The sequence below is a fragment of the Brachycentrus maculatus genome, unplaced genomic scaffold (genome assembly GCF_059751285.1).
Source record: "Brachycentrus maculatus isolate JH-2025_06_01 unplaced genomic scaffold, ASM5975128v1 h1tg000056l, whole genome shotgun sequence".
NCBI lineage: Eukaryota > Metazoa > Arthropoda > Insecta > Trichoptera > Brachycentridae > Brachycentrus > Brachycentrus maculatus.
The window spans coordinates 1,678,180-1,694,379 of NW_028280810.1; the positions used below are offsets into that span (position 1 = coordinate 1,678,180).

The window sequence follows — 16,200 nt, forward strand, 5'->3', positions numbered from 1 at the left end:
TGCAAACATCTCATTTGAATAAATTGTTCATTTTATTTTTAAAAACTACGAAAATTATTACAAATAAAAAAAGTGATAGTTTAGATAACTTTTTTAGCTTCAACCGCAACTTCGGCTACTAGTTTTTTTTAAGTTCTGGAGTTATTTTTTATTATTTCCCCTTTTATATTCAGTTATGAAATATACGAGAATTGAAGTACCTACCGATGTTTAAAAGTTTTGTATTTTATTTGAGAAAAAATTGATTTTTTAAACAGCAACACTCGGCAATAATGTCAAATTTAGCGCGGGATCGGAAAGTGCGAGTTGATGACGAGTTGTCGGCTTTAGTATAAAAGTTTTAAACATTTTATATTGCTTAAAATATTGACCATTTACGTTAATCATGCCCAAAAAGTCCGAAGCAAAGCCAGTCGAATGGCTTAGTGAGAAATCTGTGTGGCAGGAAACAAATGATCCAGATTTTCGTTATAAGATAGCCGATTTCTACACGTAAGCTGTACACATTTATTTTGATTTTTGTATATTTTTGAGAATATTTACACGCAGTCAGCTGATTTGCAGGCTATCAGTAAGCTCATAACGGACACTAAAAACTTTTCATCCGGGTTTCGCCTTTCGTTTAGATGAATATTATTACTTTCAATTAGTTAGTTTTTGATTATTACAATCCATGCCCAGAGTATTTTTTAAAAATCAATATAGCCACTAATAAAAAAAACTATTTTTAAAAATAAATAACGAAGTTTGCCATTTAGTACTCGCGAAGTTAGAAAATTCAAGTTTAAGTAACATTCTTTTTAAAAAGTTTTAAAATAATTTTGTTTTTGTCGTAATATTTTTTTGGAATTTTACCTTTTACTATAAATACCAATAATAATATAATGATTAGTGTCTTTTCGATCAGTAAAATAATACAAAGCTGTATAATAACGTAATAGAAAATCTAACCAAATAGCTCACATACCTTTAGTAATTAACAAATGAAAGTTACTAAGTGCGTTTATTTTATTTCTACGTTTTTCTCAATTTTCCCTTTTACTTCAACTTTCATTACAAATTTGTAAGAATGATTTCTCAAGGGCACTTTCATTTTTTCTGTAGCATTTTTAAACTAAAATATTCATTATCTACATCCATGATGCACCAATTTCAATGTACCTTATTAAATGCATCCAAAGCAAATTTGTACATCAATGTGAAATTTAATATTACTGTGTAAAAATGCATTTTTTTTCAGAAGTTTGAATTCAGATAATAAAAACTTCAAATTAGCATATAAAATATGTTTTTCAGGTTTTTTAATTCATGGAATGCAAAAACTTAAATTTGAAGAGTTTAAATATTTTGCCTTCCTCTCCCGAATACTTAGTATTTACATTATTTTTGACATCTCAACACAGATGAAGAAGAATATGGGATATAAGTCTATGGATTTTATAGGGCTTATGACTGTCATACGCTGGTTTAAGTGATCACTTTTACACACGTGTAACATTCATCAATTCTACCCATAATTGACAACCAGACTACTCCAATTCTCGAAACTTCTAGATATATCGATCAAACTCGTAACACAGTATGCGTGGGTTTAATAGACTACTTAGTATTTGCTATTGCTGTGCAATGCTGACAACAAAAAAACCCAGGAAAATCCGAATGGTATGAAAGTCACACTGACTACGGAGGTGTACATTACAAATTAGGACAAATTATACTAACACACTTCGGACGGGAACGGTATTTCTACCCGTTTGGTCGATTGATGCTTAAAGATGGGAAGAGTATTCTCACCTTTTGCGCCAACCTCATTTCAAAGGCAGAAAAGAAAGATTTGTCCAATGTTTTTATATGTATATTATATACTAATCTCTTTGTTCAGGTCTTAACTATATGTACATAATTATCAAATCCCGTAGCCAGCAGTCCGCAGGCGTAAAAAATAACTGTCTGAAATATATTAACCACTTAACAGTCGAATTTTGATGAGAAAATTCGTCAGTGAAAGAAATCATCACCAAACTCGAAACAGGAGTACCCAAACACTGCTCGTCTTAGTCAATAAAAAAAAATACATAAATATATTTGGCTCGGGCAAATCAATACCGCCAAGTTGGAATACGATTTGCTCAAGCAGCACTCTGAATCATCGATGCAACACAAACTCCTTGCCCGATTCACGCTGGTAACTGGTTAATGTACCAATGAACTTTTTTATATTTGCAGGAAGTTCAAGTTTAAGAACATAACGGCCAGTGTTGGAGACTTTATATTAATTTCTAATGCGGATGCAGCAGAACCCGATACTCCGGAGGGTTGCGATGTCGCCCAGATCATCAAGCTCTATGAGAGCCATGACATGGACTTGCAGGACCGGTTCCGGGCCCATGTTCAGTGGTTCTGCAAAGCGCCCGATGTACCCATCAACTGCTTGAAGGATACTGACATCATCTTGAATGAAGACTTTGAGGTAACTCATGATGTTTTCATCAAAATTTAATTACAAATTGCAAATCGTCATGATTTTTTCAACAACTCGAAAATTATCAGCGATATTGTAAACAAGCTACCTTAACCGGATCCACGCGGCTCGCATAACCGTATGTGTTTTAATAAAACATGCCCCAGACGCGGCTGACATAACCGTATGTGTAAAAACACATAAGTAAAAACTTTGCTCCAAGTTTCGAACCTCAGTTCAACTTGGAGGGATTTTTTCATGGTGTGGAAATTTGGATAAAATAATACGTCAATCCTTGGCCTTATGACATGTGTTGAAATATCTGAGTAATAATTTGTAATATCACAAAGATAAATAAAAAAACAGATCCCTGATTTTTCTTGCAGTCAGTAATTAGTCCGCGCCATAATCATGCCCTATATCTGTCTCACTCTCGACGCTACGCATCGCCAGTGGGTAAGAGTGACACACGATGCGTGCTTTGATTTATTTATGTTACGATCTTATTTGTTTATATTACGATATATATCAAGAATAATGTGACACAAGTGTATTATGGAGTACCAAAAAGGCACAATGAATCCCATTGAACGTTTTTGTTATGGAAAATAAATCGTTTCTTAACTAAATACATTATAAAAGTAATCATTTTAAAAACGGCGAAATACCGCTGCGTACGGGCATCTCTCAGGAACAAAGTTGACGCGGTTAAAAGGTTAACAGCAAGATATTTTATTTTTTCCTCATTCATTTCTTTTCTTATAATATGTTCTCTGTCTCATCTATAATTTTCTAGTATATAGATACAAAATTATCTTAACAAATAAAATGAAAATAACAACAAAAATAAAATTGTTTCCGAAAAATTTGCTACTCTTGTGAAAGCTCATTTGCAATATAACGAATTGTATGCTGCTATACATTTCTAAGAAATGTACCATTTGACAAAAAAACAATAATGTTAAATCTTATTTTATGTATAATTTATTAAATTTATTCAGTAAAAACTAACATATACATTACAAAATTTAAAACGTACATATTAACACAAAAATTATAAAGTAGACAAGAACACTCTTGTTAAGAAGAATACCACCTCAGACACATCGAACAGATCTGAAACTGAGATATGTTGACTTTGTAACTAAGTTATACCTGACATTATCCAAATGACAAAATGTATATTGACGCCTGTGTATTTTGGCAGTCGAGGTGAGAGGTTGCGTTGCAGTGTGCACATTTCTAATGTTCCGATTTTTCAGTAATGTTCATAAATAAACAAATTTGACTGATTTTTACCGAAAAAAGACCTACATTTTTGTAAAAACGGTTAAACTTATTTTACTAACTGAATTTGCAGGTTGTGGAAGACCACCGTCCATTCGACAAAGATGTTTCAATCGAAACTTTTTTTAAGTGCTGCGAAATAGTCAAACTGCCGACAACCGCGGCCGTTTCGGAAATAGTAAAAAACCAAACTAGTAAATCTAAGTTCATATGCCGCTATCGGTTAATCACCGTTTCAAAGAAAAAATCTTTCTTGGAGCCGATACTCGAAGAAGAAAGGAGAGAGTTTTCCAAATCACAGCCGGCCGTTCTTAAAACTCCCAAATCTAAGGGTAGAGAAAATCTAGCCTCAGGAAAGACCCCGAATAGTCTTATTAAGAAATTTGCCGCATCTAGTCTCAACGATCCCAGGCCGTGGATGGTCAAAAACTCAGACCCGTCAAAGCTAGTTTTGATGAGAGACATCACTAACAATTACGACTCTCCGGCTCGAACCGAAGAAAAAATTACCAAGAGAAAGTCAACGGTTAATAACCTTGATGCATCGCCTACTAAGATTTCCAACAATAAGAATATCTCTGATGCCGATATCTCCTATATTCTCGAAAGTGAGGATGAGTCGGAGTCGGATTCTTGTGATAATACTAAATCTAGCGCTAAGAGAGTCCTATGTTTTGATAACAGAAAACCCTCCCGTTTATCAAAAGCGGTAGAAATTGATGATACCCCTTCAAAACGCCGGACCTCTAGAGTAGCTAAACAAAATACCAAGTACACTGATGATCTAGAATATGACACACCTAAAAAGGTTATGCCTTCTACCCCGACTCAAAGGATCAACAAGCTCAAGGAAGTTTTCAGTACTCCTAAAAGAAGTAAAGCTACTCGGGTTATTGAATCTGATAGTGGAGAGGAATTTGTAGTTAAAACCCCAAAAAGGGTAAAGGGAACACCTAAAGCTATCAAAACTCCTGTTAGTAAGAAGGTTAAAGCTAGTGAATTGACTCCTTCTATCCACGCAAGACACAATCCTGTTGTACTTAAAGGTAAAGTCATTTACTTAATTTTTTACCATACTACTATTTTTTACTAATTACCCATCACAGAGGATTAAATACTGGATATTATTTATCATCACCAGCAAACTTCACTGTTGTCATGTTCGTTTGTACTCCCAAACTAACTTTTGCCTTGTTCACTTTCGAGTATTCAGTGTCCCTGCTTTTATCGAGTTTTAAATTCAGCAATATTCCACATCTCAAATCTCTTACAATTATTTCATCGTTCATTTCCTTATGTGATCAAACCGCCCATCTTTATTGTGTTAATTCAACTAATCTTAGTCTTGTATACTTTCCGTATTCTCCATTTTTATATTTATCATGCACAATTTTGTATTTTAACACATTGTTTACGACATGCAAATATTTGTGCATTTAGATTACCTTCTACTTCATATACAAAAAACACATCTTAAATGTCTAATTTCTTGTCATGTTTGCTTTGCTGTGTAATATATATGGGTCACTATAATACAAAAATATTATCAATTCTTTTCTGTTTTTAAAATATGGATAAAGTCATTATTCTTTCAATGCGATCTAATATTTCCCGTGTCGAATAACATTTCTTTAACAAACTTCGCTATATCCCGTGTGTTAATAACATCAATCTACTTTCATCTTTCTTTCACCAATTTCACGCTTATTTTAATTTGATATATCAAAGTTGGTAACTGAATGACGGTCTCCACTGATAAGTTTTTATTTACTGCAACAGATTTTAAAACACCATTTCAACAAAGAAAGAAAACTATGTAGGAGTGTGAGCTTGTATAAATTTAACTTGTCTAACTGCGAAGTTTAATCCTTATTGGTACTAATAAATATATGCTATTGACAAGAGTACTTATTAGGACGAGGGCGTCAGATGTTCCAGTGCTACCAATTGGGCATCTGAGCAGTTTTATTTTTTTAATGACACATTTTTTTGCATTATAGATGGTGGATTACAGCGAGCCAGAGAGAGTTTACATGTTTCCGCCGTTCCGCTGAGTTTACCATGCAGAGAAGAAGAATTTAACAATATATTTACATTCATAGAAGGAAAAATAAGTGATAATAGTGGAGGGTTAGTTTCAGATCACAAAACATGTTTAAGAAAATATATTTTTTTGATAACAATTTGCATTATGTTCCAATTTCATTTGTTTTTTTTTTAGGTGTATGTATATTTCTGGAGTGCCTGGAACGGGTAAAACCGCTACAGTGACGGAAGTTGTGAGGTGTTTAAATAAGCAAGTCAAGCTGCAAGAACTACCCAAATTTGAGTACATTGAAATAAATGGAATGAGATTGACCGAACCACGCCAAGCCTACGTGCATATTTACAGACAATTAACGGGTAAGAATATTAACAATTAGCAAAACCTTTTATTTATATACAATGATAGTGTTTTGGAAATATGTAAGATGAGACATTATGTTATGATTTATTTTTAGGAAAAACCGTGGCATGGGAACAAGCGTGTAATTTATTGGAAGCGCGCTTCACTAAACCTGCACCTAGGCGATGCACCATAGTTATGCTTATTGATGAGGTAATATTCGTTTACTAATATATCCACTGTTAAAACAATATTATTTAACTGGTGAAAATGTTCTAAAATTGTCAGCATACTGTGAAAACTGACATAATCAATGTAATTTTGGAATATGTGAATTTAAATGTTTAATAAGTATACGTAATACTGCTTTGTATTAAAGTTTATGGTTTAAGGACATAAAAGCATGATTCAGAATTTATAAAATATTAAGTCATCTCAGTTCCTTTAAAAAAATAGACAAGTTTTCACAGTATTCTCACAAAACATAAAGTATAAAAAGGTATTATTAGATTTTAAATTTAAAGATAATGAGTGGGTTTCAAACATTACATATTGAATATTGAGTGACTAATTTGAAACATCTGGACTTTTGAGTGTTAGAACTTTAACCACTTCGCACAGAATTTTGAATGTTGGGGTTCATATTAGTGAAATTTAAAGTTTTTTTAAAAATTAATTTTATTAATTGATTTCACTTAAAATGTATATTAAGAAAACAGTGATTAAACGATTAACGTACTTTACTATCATTTTATAACAATGGTCCATTATATTGAACCGATGTTTATTTTCTAGTTGGATGTGCTGTGTAACAGACGTCAGGATGTCCTTTACAACCTGCTGGAGTGGCCTGCTCACTCCGCGGCCCACCTTGTTGTGGTAGCCATTGCTAACACCATGGACCTGCCGGAGAGACTGCTCATGGGACGTGTAGCCAGCAGGCTCGGTCTTACAAGGTGCGTGTCTAGATTATTGCACAACCTTAAAAACTATTGACATCCACTTATTTTGTTCAGACACACTATATCTCTTTTATTTCTGCAATTCAGGTTTATCTATTAACATATTTTAGACGGGTGTTACACCTGCGACCCGCTTGCAATGGGATTTGATAATTACGAGCTTGTAGTTAAGACATTAACAAAGAGATCGGTATATAATATTCATATAAAAACGTTGGATAATTCCTTCTTTTCTGCCTTTGAAATGAGGCCAACACAGAAGGCAAAAATACCCTTCTCATCCTTAAGCATTAACCGACCAAACAGATAGAAATACCTTTCCCGTCCGAAGTGTGTTAATCTTAAAAACATTTTGTATATTTAAATCACACTAATTTTGCATTTTCAGACTTACGTTTCAACCTTACACCTACATCCAACTTCAGAGTATAGTGTCTGCTAGATTAGCAGATACGGGAGCCTTCAATTCTGATGCTGTGCAATTAGTGGCAAGGTATGAAGTTTTAAAATTATTATGGTTTAAATTGCCATTGTTTAACCTGAATATCTGTACCTTTACGAATGTACAGCTAAGAGAATGGAAAAGAAAATAATTATGATATATGGGACTTTACAGGAAAGTAGCTGCTGTATCAGGAGATGCACGCCGGGCGCTGGATATATGTCGCCGCGCTGTGGAGTTGGCGGAGCGCTCTAAAGGGGAGCAGGTTGGACTGTCTCACGTCAACATGGCCCTCGCTGAAATGATCGCTAGTCCCAAAGTACAGGCCATCAAGGCGTCCTCCAAGATGGAGCAGCTATTCTTGCAGGCTATATCTGCTGAGGTTTGATTCTATGAATTCATTATTTTAGATTCAGCGTTTAGTGACCTTCGCATGATTAACGCCCACTTAGATCATGTTTTTCTTAATAAATCTTATACATAAATGTTAAATAATATTTTAATATGTTACTGATGCTGTTTTTCTCCCCAAGGTACTCACAGCTTTATGAAAGCTTGCTTTCACAAGCTTGTACGAGTACGGGTATGCAACTCCGAATACTCTAGCCAGTGTTGCTATTCCATTCTTCTTACCTACTATTATCTGGGCTGATAATGCTATCAACGTCTTAATGGGGTTTACAATTTTGATTTTTTTTTAGTTGATCTGAATCGTGTGACCGACTTAAGCTAATTGAATTCAGACTTGTTGCTTTTACTACTTTTCTCTCTCCAAGTACAAAAGCTTGTTTCTTTATTGGAATGGTTATAGCGATAAGTTGGTATTATACATAGTAACATTGAAAAATTAAACATTAATAATGTGGCATTAAAAACAGCATCTAAACAAATAAAAAGAAATCATATAATTTTTTGATATCTCATCAAAGATGAAGAAGAAAATGGAAGTCTGGGCATTTACGGGGCTGACGACCGTTATACGCTGGTTTAAGTGATCACTTTACACACATGTAACATTCACCGATTCTACCCATTATTGACAACCACACTACTTAAATTCTTGGAAGTTCTATATATATACAATATGAACCAATTTTGAAACATTGTTCTTGAATCACTAGAACTTCACTAGAGACATCTATTGGTGAGATGAAAAGAAGCTTTTTAATTAGCTGAAACTCTTTTATTAGTATGTGAGGTCCGAATCCTGGATTATTATCACACACATGAGAAACGCCAGAAAATATCATTTTCATTTTTATTATTTAAGCTTATAATTTGAACAGATAATTTATTAACTACATTTTGAGTATTTGGACACACTCAAAATGTTGTTAAAAAGAAATCATCTGACAGTTGAAATCCAATAAGATATTTTAGATTTTCCTTATTATTTAAATTGAATATTACTGTTCTAGGTCCAGCGCACTGGTATTGAAGAAACTACCTTCCAAATGGTTCACAAACAACTCGAAACCATCTGTGCGTTCGGAGGTCTCAAGACTCCCTCCATCACAGAAGCCTTCGGAGTGTGCAGTCGACTTGGCTCATGTCGACTCATAATCAGCGAACACTCTCGTAATGATATCAACCAAAAAGTACTCCTCAATGTCAGCTCAGACGACGTGCATTACGCAACGCAAAGTTTGTGTGTTCTCTGAATAATTTATTTTTTTATATAAAATATTGATTAAAAAAAATCCTTTTTAAATTTTATATTTCGACATGATATTGACAGTGCGTACAATATAAGTTAATTTATTATCATTATTTTAAATAAATAACAACTTTATAAATGTTTATTCTTAATGTATTTTTGTATTAAATAAATTATTTTGATAGTGTTCCTTATTGTATTCCTTGCTCATGCTTCCCCAATGCTTATTATTTTAATGAGAGCATCAACATTTTTATTTTTAATGGCTGTTTTGCAGTGATTTATCATCGCCGATGAATACTTTCCCACTGAAATTTAAATTAAAGTGTTGAAGATTAAATTAGATAAATGTTAAATATTTATGATAAATTTCAATAATGAAAACATACTAAGTGCTTGCTTGTTGCATCAGTACAATTGGACTTAAATTTTTAATTGTTTGTCGCAAAATCAAAGTACTAACAATAAAAATGCACTATATGACACAGGCGTAAGACATCAAAATGATAACATTGGTTCTTACTTCGTAATCTAGAAGACCTCTGTATTATCGCATTGATTTCCTTTAAAACTGCAGTATTTTCCTTGTGGTTGTTCAACCTAATATTATTTCCTCTGATCAAGTCTCCGTTTATATCCATCAGCTCAGAGTAACACTTCATCATATCGGTCCTGAAATATTTTACTATTAGAAACTGTTATCGCAACTTCTGCTGTCCAGGACATCTGCTACTGATCTGTCAGCAGTTCTCACTCGAAATAAGGTACACGAGCTTGATTTGAGAGGATGCAAAGGAGCTAGCAGCCAATAAAAAATCTGACAGTTTGTGTATCTACCATATATTCCACGTAAGTAGTAAATATGTTCATTTATTTTTATTATTTTCATACTTTTTTAATGCCTTAGAGCACAAATGTGCTAATTATAGTGATTTTTTTTCATATATTTCATGTTAATTATTTTCTAAAGTATCGTACATAATCTGTTTATAGATCAAATAATATACATGATAACTTCATACAATTTTTGTCATTGTTGTGTTAAGTTTATTACTTTACCGGTAAAGATGTAATTACATAGTATGTTCGTATACTAATTATGTATCTTAAAGTAGTAATTTTTAGCATTAAATAGATAACATCTATGTATTATTTTATGCATGTAATTCAAAACTAGATAATAAAAACTTACAGATCGTGAGACCTCTTAGCTTCTGCCATGATTACCAGACTTTTGATCATTTGCATTTGTTCAGCAACATCAGTGTCCAGTCTCATTTTAGCTTCTTGTATCCCATCCAGACTCTCCACTAGCGTACGGAGACGTGCCTCATCCTCCGGGAAATTACCTTTCGACTAAAAATGTTCCGGTTTATAAATAGTAAATAACGGCTCAATCATGTCTCCCTCTAGCTATGGATCAGCAGAACTTCAACAAATATAATGTTGCCAAACTTAAAAAATTCTCTCAGCATACTATCTAACCTTTTTTTTAAACATATTTATAACATGACAGGTCACAATGTCTTGGATACATTTTGGCCTAATTCTGTTCTCAGCATAGGGACTGCCAGTCATCTGTTAACCAAACTATGCGACATTAAACAACTTTAGCTTGTAAGATAGATTTTTTTAGTGACATTTCTTGGTGGAGCTGCATTTTATATAATAAAACAACTATGTACATATATAGCTTTCTCACAAATATTTTTTTCAACCAGTCACTGTGTTTCGACGTAACCGACATCATCACACCGGTGAAATAAAATAAAAGTGGAAAACCTATATATGTAGTTGTTTTATTATATAAACTATAGCTTGGCTTAGATCTGCTCTGATTTACAGTTAGCAATGGTCCTTGTGATAAATGTGACATATCAATCAGTCATTGACAAACTATTATTTTTTATTATAACCCTTATCCCCACCTAATGGTGCATAGGGCAATGCATCAAATTGACGCAGTGTTATCTTGATCATTACTTACATGAAGGCAAGGTGATCACTCTTGCGCTTCAGGAACCAGTCCAGGGTAATATTAAATAAATATTACAGTGTTAAATCACTAATATTTATTTTCACCCCCCCCTGGGAATCGAACCCGGGACCTCCAGCACGGTAGCTAAACACGCTGACCATTACACCACGGAGGCGGACAAAACATAAGGCGGACAAAACACATTGACAAACAAAACAATGTTTAAATTATCCGTAAGCTCCAGATTGTTTCGGTGATATATGCTGTCTTGCGCAGACCCGTTCAATTTTCTCCCAATTATGTGTAAAAGGAAAATATAATATATTACCTCAAGGTGCTCGAGGTTCAGAAAACTTCCTAAACTTTGTGTAAGGTCTCCAGCCAAGGCCATATTATTTGTGTTGAACTTCACTTCTCCATTGGCTTCAAAATCCATCAGTAAGTTAGTCCCATCTCTGAGGCAATTCAGTAAAATGTGCAACTCTTGGGAATCACCAGGATTAACATCTACGTCATCAGGAAGAAGGAAGTTTTGATTTATCCAAATGCATATACGCTGCATGCGCTCAGTTATGTTGAAAGTAACATTGCTTGTTGGCAAATTTATTATTTGCCGCTCCTCTGGTGATGTATTGTTAGTTTCGTCTGTTTCTGGCATCGAGTACATAGAAAATCGAGGAAGTTGTCTTGTTAGCTCAAACACATGAAATTGGGTGCTGTCTGGATATCCTACAAATGCCTTTAATCGGAAATAATTACCTCATTAAGAATTTTCACAAATTATAAATACAAATCAACAGTATTAACATCCTTAATTTATAATTGTACAAATTAACAGTATTGGCCCATATTTTGGCCGAGTTGCCATAGTATTATTTTTTTTTTTTAAGTTAAAAGGTACCCTACATAAAAACAATTTGAGTAGGTTCCCCTAATTTCCAGGTAACTACAGTAGATTTTCGTATATTGTCATTTATTTTGCTACTTGATTTATTGAAAGAGTCGAACAAACCTTTATATGAATATCAATTGGCATATCTTTTGGAGGATATAATGCTATGTCCAAGGAGTTGCTTAACTGATTCTGGCTCGGATGCTCAATAAGTGTTTCACCATCAAATATTCCTTCTGCAAATATCATCACGGCTTTGATAATTGTGAAATTGTTTGTAGATACAGCAACATGAACATGCGCCTTAAATGAAAAGATTTAATCGATAATATACTGTGTGTAACTTACATATATCGCTCACTCCTTTCAAGAACGTCATAAATCAAAAATCGTAAATTTTCAGCTGTGCATGTTTTCGGAATGCCCAGAAAATAAACAATATCCCAGCAAAAGAGGCATATTTTTAACTTAATATTTACCCGCTGCATAGCAGAAAGTGTTTTTTTTTGCATTTTGAAGAAAAAGCATTGTTTAATTTTTTTTTTTAATAAACTTAATATTTTTCAAATGGAGAAAAAACCTTCAGGTTTTACCTAAAAAGATGTGTTGCACAATAAAAAGTTAAATTAGTGGCTTGATATTTATTTTTAATACATTGTATTATATTTTTAAACTTTAAAAACGTTCCCCTGAAAAATCAACTTTTTTGATTTATGACGTTCTTGAAAGGAGTGGGCGATATGTTATGGTAATAAAAAAAAAATCAATGACTTATTCCTGGAGAATGAATACATTCCTGAAGAAGACAAGGTATTTGTCAAAACCGTAAAAAAACATCAAAAAATTTCTCAAGAATATAAATGTTTAAAATTATAAATAAAAGACTTGTCATTTTGCTGAGTGGTGTAAATACCATAATTGATTTAAACTTCGTAAACAGGTTTGTAAAATAAATTGGTATTTTTAATAAAATTTACCTTTTTACCATCATCTCCTTGATTAGTAGAAAGACCAATCTGTAGTCTCGTATTTGCTGGAATAATTCCCATAGCTTCTGGAATTGAATCCCCGACTTCCCTACTTTTCTCGTATTGCTCGTTAAATTTGGTATTGCTCTCATAATGCTTGAGTTCTAATAAAAGTGCATGTTTTCGTGTAAATAATTCACTCATTGTTTCTTGTTCCATTTTTAAATTTATATTACTAGTCTGTTCCAAAGCTGTTGTGTACCCTTTAACTTGAGAATGAGAAAATAAAATTAAATAAACTTATAATAAGTTGGAATAAAAATACACACGCATTTTAGATAATGTTATTGTATTACCTTCACCCTCGACTGATACACATATTAAATCAGTTTTTCCGAACCCTCTGTAATCTCCTTCAACAATTCCAGCTACAGAATGCTCCATGTTGTCTTTGAACAGAACATCTCCCGTTTTCACATCTCGTGTGTCTATTTTCCCATTTGACCACCCAGTTATTAACTGACCAGTTCCCATTCCCAGCAAGTCGTAACAATGAATTTGTATTGGTGTATTCTTGGACTAAAAATATTAAATAAATATACTAGTAATTTGTATTTGAGGTAGGACAAAGGATTGTAGACACATTCATTTTTTGGATATTTCATTTTGTGTAGCCCAATTATAAACCATCATTCCTTATTGTTTGATTATTATTATTAGATGAAAGTACCTTAACTCTCCACAGCCGAATGCCTTCCTCGTAAATTCCAACAGTACCATTAGACAAACCATATGAAAAGTGCTGCTCTTGTAACACAGCCAGTCCAATTATAATTTCAGTTTCTGATAACTCAAGAAAAACTTGATCCTCTTTGAATATCTTTATTGTGTAATCCGAACATCCAACAAGCAACTGAAGTAAATTAATAGTGATTAATAACATACCAAAAACACTTATCAAATATCATCAAAAAATATCTTTTTATTCTACTGGAATGAACAAATATGGCTTGGTGCAGTTGGCTTTCCATTGATATAAATCTAAATTAAATTAATCTTATAATTGATAGCTTAAATCTAGATTTAAGGCAGAACTTGACATAATTTTGTAGCAGAATTAAGTAAAAAAAACTTTTACTTACTTCATTTGTTCCATCTTTATCATAATCCATAAGAATCATGGACCTTACATCGTCTCCGACAACATTCCAAAATATTTCATTTCCTTGATGATCCAATCCATGTACAGAACCATTACCCCCAACGATAGCCAATGGCTGCACAAATTTTCCATATTTACCAATAACTATTTTAGTGACTCCATTTGGGGTGTCTTTGAAAAACATATCTGCATTTTCTTGTACATCATACGCTAGGCAAATCATGAAATGAGCATTAGAATTTCTAATTGATATAATATGAACTGAGAAAGTCCAAGAGGGAGGCTTTTGTTCCAATCTGGACATAAGAAGAAGGTTGAAGTTATAATATGAAACACAGTGGAACCTCTTATAAAGAGTATAATTTGTTCCAGAACCTTACTCGTTAAGTGAAACATAGACTAATACACTGGCGTGGAAGTCCCGGCTCACATGTAAACCTCGTGAAAAAGGGACTTGCCCTTTCTTTGTAACTCGTTTTGAGAAATGTCGCTCCTTAAGGGAGCAACTTTTTCACTTTTTTTGCTCGTTATGAGAGGTTCCACTGTAGTTATAATTGATAATTGTTATGCAAACCAATTGTTTAAAAAATATAACCATCGTAGATTACTGTGATAAGGCCATTGAGCACAGTAAGTGCGTATATTAAGTGCAGGAACAAAAGTATAAATTTTTTTCAAAGCTGGAGAAAAAATGTATGTTTTGCTAGAAAGAAAAGGGAGTGTGCTTGAAGTACAAAAAAACAACATTTCTGCATTCCTGATTTACCGTACATTAAATTAGGGTACTTTGTTTAACAATAGAACACGCTTTTTCATTAATTTTGGGTAGTTCATTTGAAAATAGAACTCCTTGGACAAGGTTTTAATTGAATGCTTATATTTGGTGGTGGAGATAGGAAGATTCTGATAACTTGGTTTAGGCCAATATGGACTATTACGATGTACCTAGTAGTTGAGTAGGTGATCCAATAAGAAGAATATCTCTTTCTATTTGATTATGCAATTGCCCAGCTTCTAAAGCGGTGACGGATTGAGTCATATTTAATATAGCTACTTCTTTATGGGCTTCGGACCACTGCATTCTTCCAGAGCCAATGCTGTTACTTTTATGAGGACTATGTATTATGACCTAAAAAAAGGGAAAATAGTTATAAAATAAAACCATTAGTTGTCTAATCTTATTAAGCATTGTGAGTAATACTTACTTACCCATTATAATAAAATTAAGCCAATTATGAAGGTTTATTAATACTGAATTATTTTTCCCTAAAATTAACGCTAACAGCAGACTAAACCAGGTGTAAAGCAAAAAACAATGAAGTTGTCTTATAATCATACGAAAGATGTCCGTATAAGATGGATGGAACTTCACACAAGTTACACTTCGGTGTAACTTACTCTCGTTTAAGCAGGTGATCTAGACTTAATACCTAAATCTCTCATTCAGCATTGAAACAGTTTTTTGGTTGTAAGTGCAAAATGAGGTAGTTTCAAAGTGCTGTAGTTTTGGTTAGTAATAGTATAATTTATTGCATTAGGCTATTTAAAAATAAAAGTGCTAAATAAAATATTTTTTAAAACCTTATCTGCGGTAGTTGCTGCTGTAAGACATGCATGAGTGCCATCATACTTTCCAATAGTTACAACTCCTGGTAAAATTTTATGATTTAACTCTAACATAAAAACGGGTTGAATCATTTTTATATGTAATAGTGATTTTATATCACAAGTACTTTAGAAATCAACAATATTACAAAAATATATTTAGTGAACTAAATTGTTTTCAATTTGTTGTCATGGAAACAATACATATTTTGACAAAATAAAGTCGTAATAAGTGGTCGGTACAAGTAAATTAAGGTAACGATGAGTTTTGTTCAATGTTATTTTATATTATTATTTTAGAACTCGGTGGTTCTAAATATCCAAATTTTTATTTTGTTATTAAGTAGGTACTACAATAAGGGTGACCAGTTATAAAAAAAATTGATTACCAATATTGTGT

At 33.0% G+C, this 16,200-nt stretch overlaps 2 protein-coding genes across 2 annotated transcripts; one reads left to right on the forward strand and one right to left on the reverse strand.

Annotated features, from left to right (window-relative positions):
* The first annotated feature begins 292 nt into the window (after nt 1–292).
* LOC148311817 (origin recognition complex subunit 1-like) lies at nt 293–9,327 on the forward strand. The gene is made up of 10 exons (XM_088278378.1): nt 293–492; nt 2,227–2,470; nt 3,822–4,794; nt 5,749–5,878; nt 5,970–6,151; nt 6,250–6,347; nt 6,930–7,090; nt 7,485–7,589; nt 7,713–7,920; nt 8,957–9,327. Exons 1-10 carry the CDS (start codon nt 386–388, stop codon nt 9,197–9,199), a joined length of 2,451 nt encoding a protein of 816 aa, XP_088134504.1. The 5' UTR covers nt 293–385; the 3' UTR covers nt 9,200–9,327.
* Nucleotides 9,240–16,091, reverse strand: LOC148311818 (BBSome complex member BBS2-like). The gene is made up of 11 exons (XM_088278379.1): nt 15,777–16,091; nt 15,141–15,324; nt 14,176–14,405; nt 13,764–13,946; nt 13,390–13,612; nt 13,043–13,302; nt 12,186–12,368; nt 11,502–11,912; nt 10,388–10,551; nt 9,719–9,867; nt 9,240–9,503 (listed from the first exon to the last, which is right to left on the reverse strand). Exons 1-11 carry the CDS (start codon nt 15,891–15,893, stop codon nt 9,403–9,405), a joined length of 2,205 nt encoding a protein of 734 aa, XP_088134505.1. The 5' UTR covers nt 15,894–16,091; the 3' UTR covers nt 9,240–9,402.
* Nucleotides 16,092–16,200: the final 109 nt, after the last annotated feature.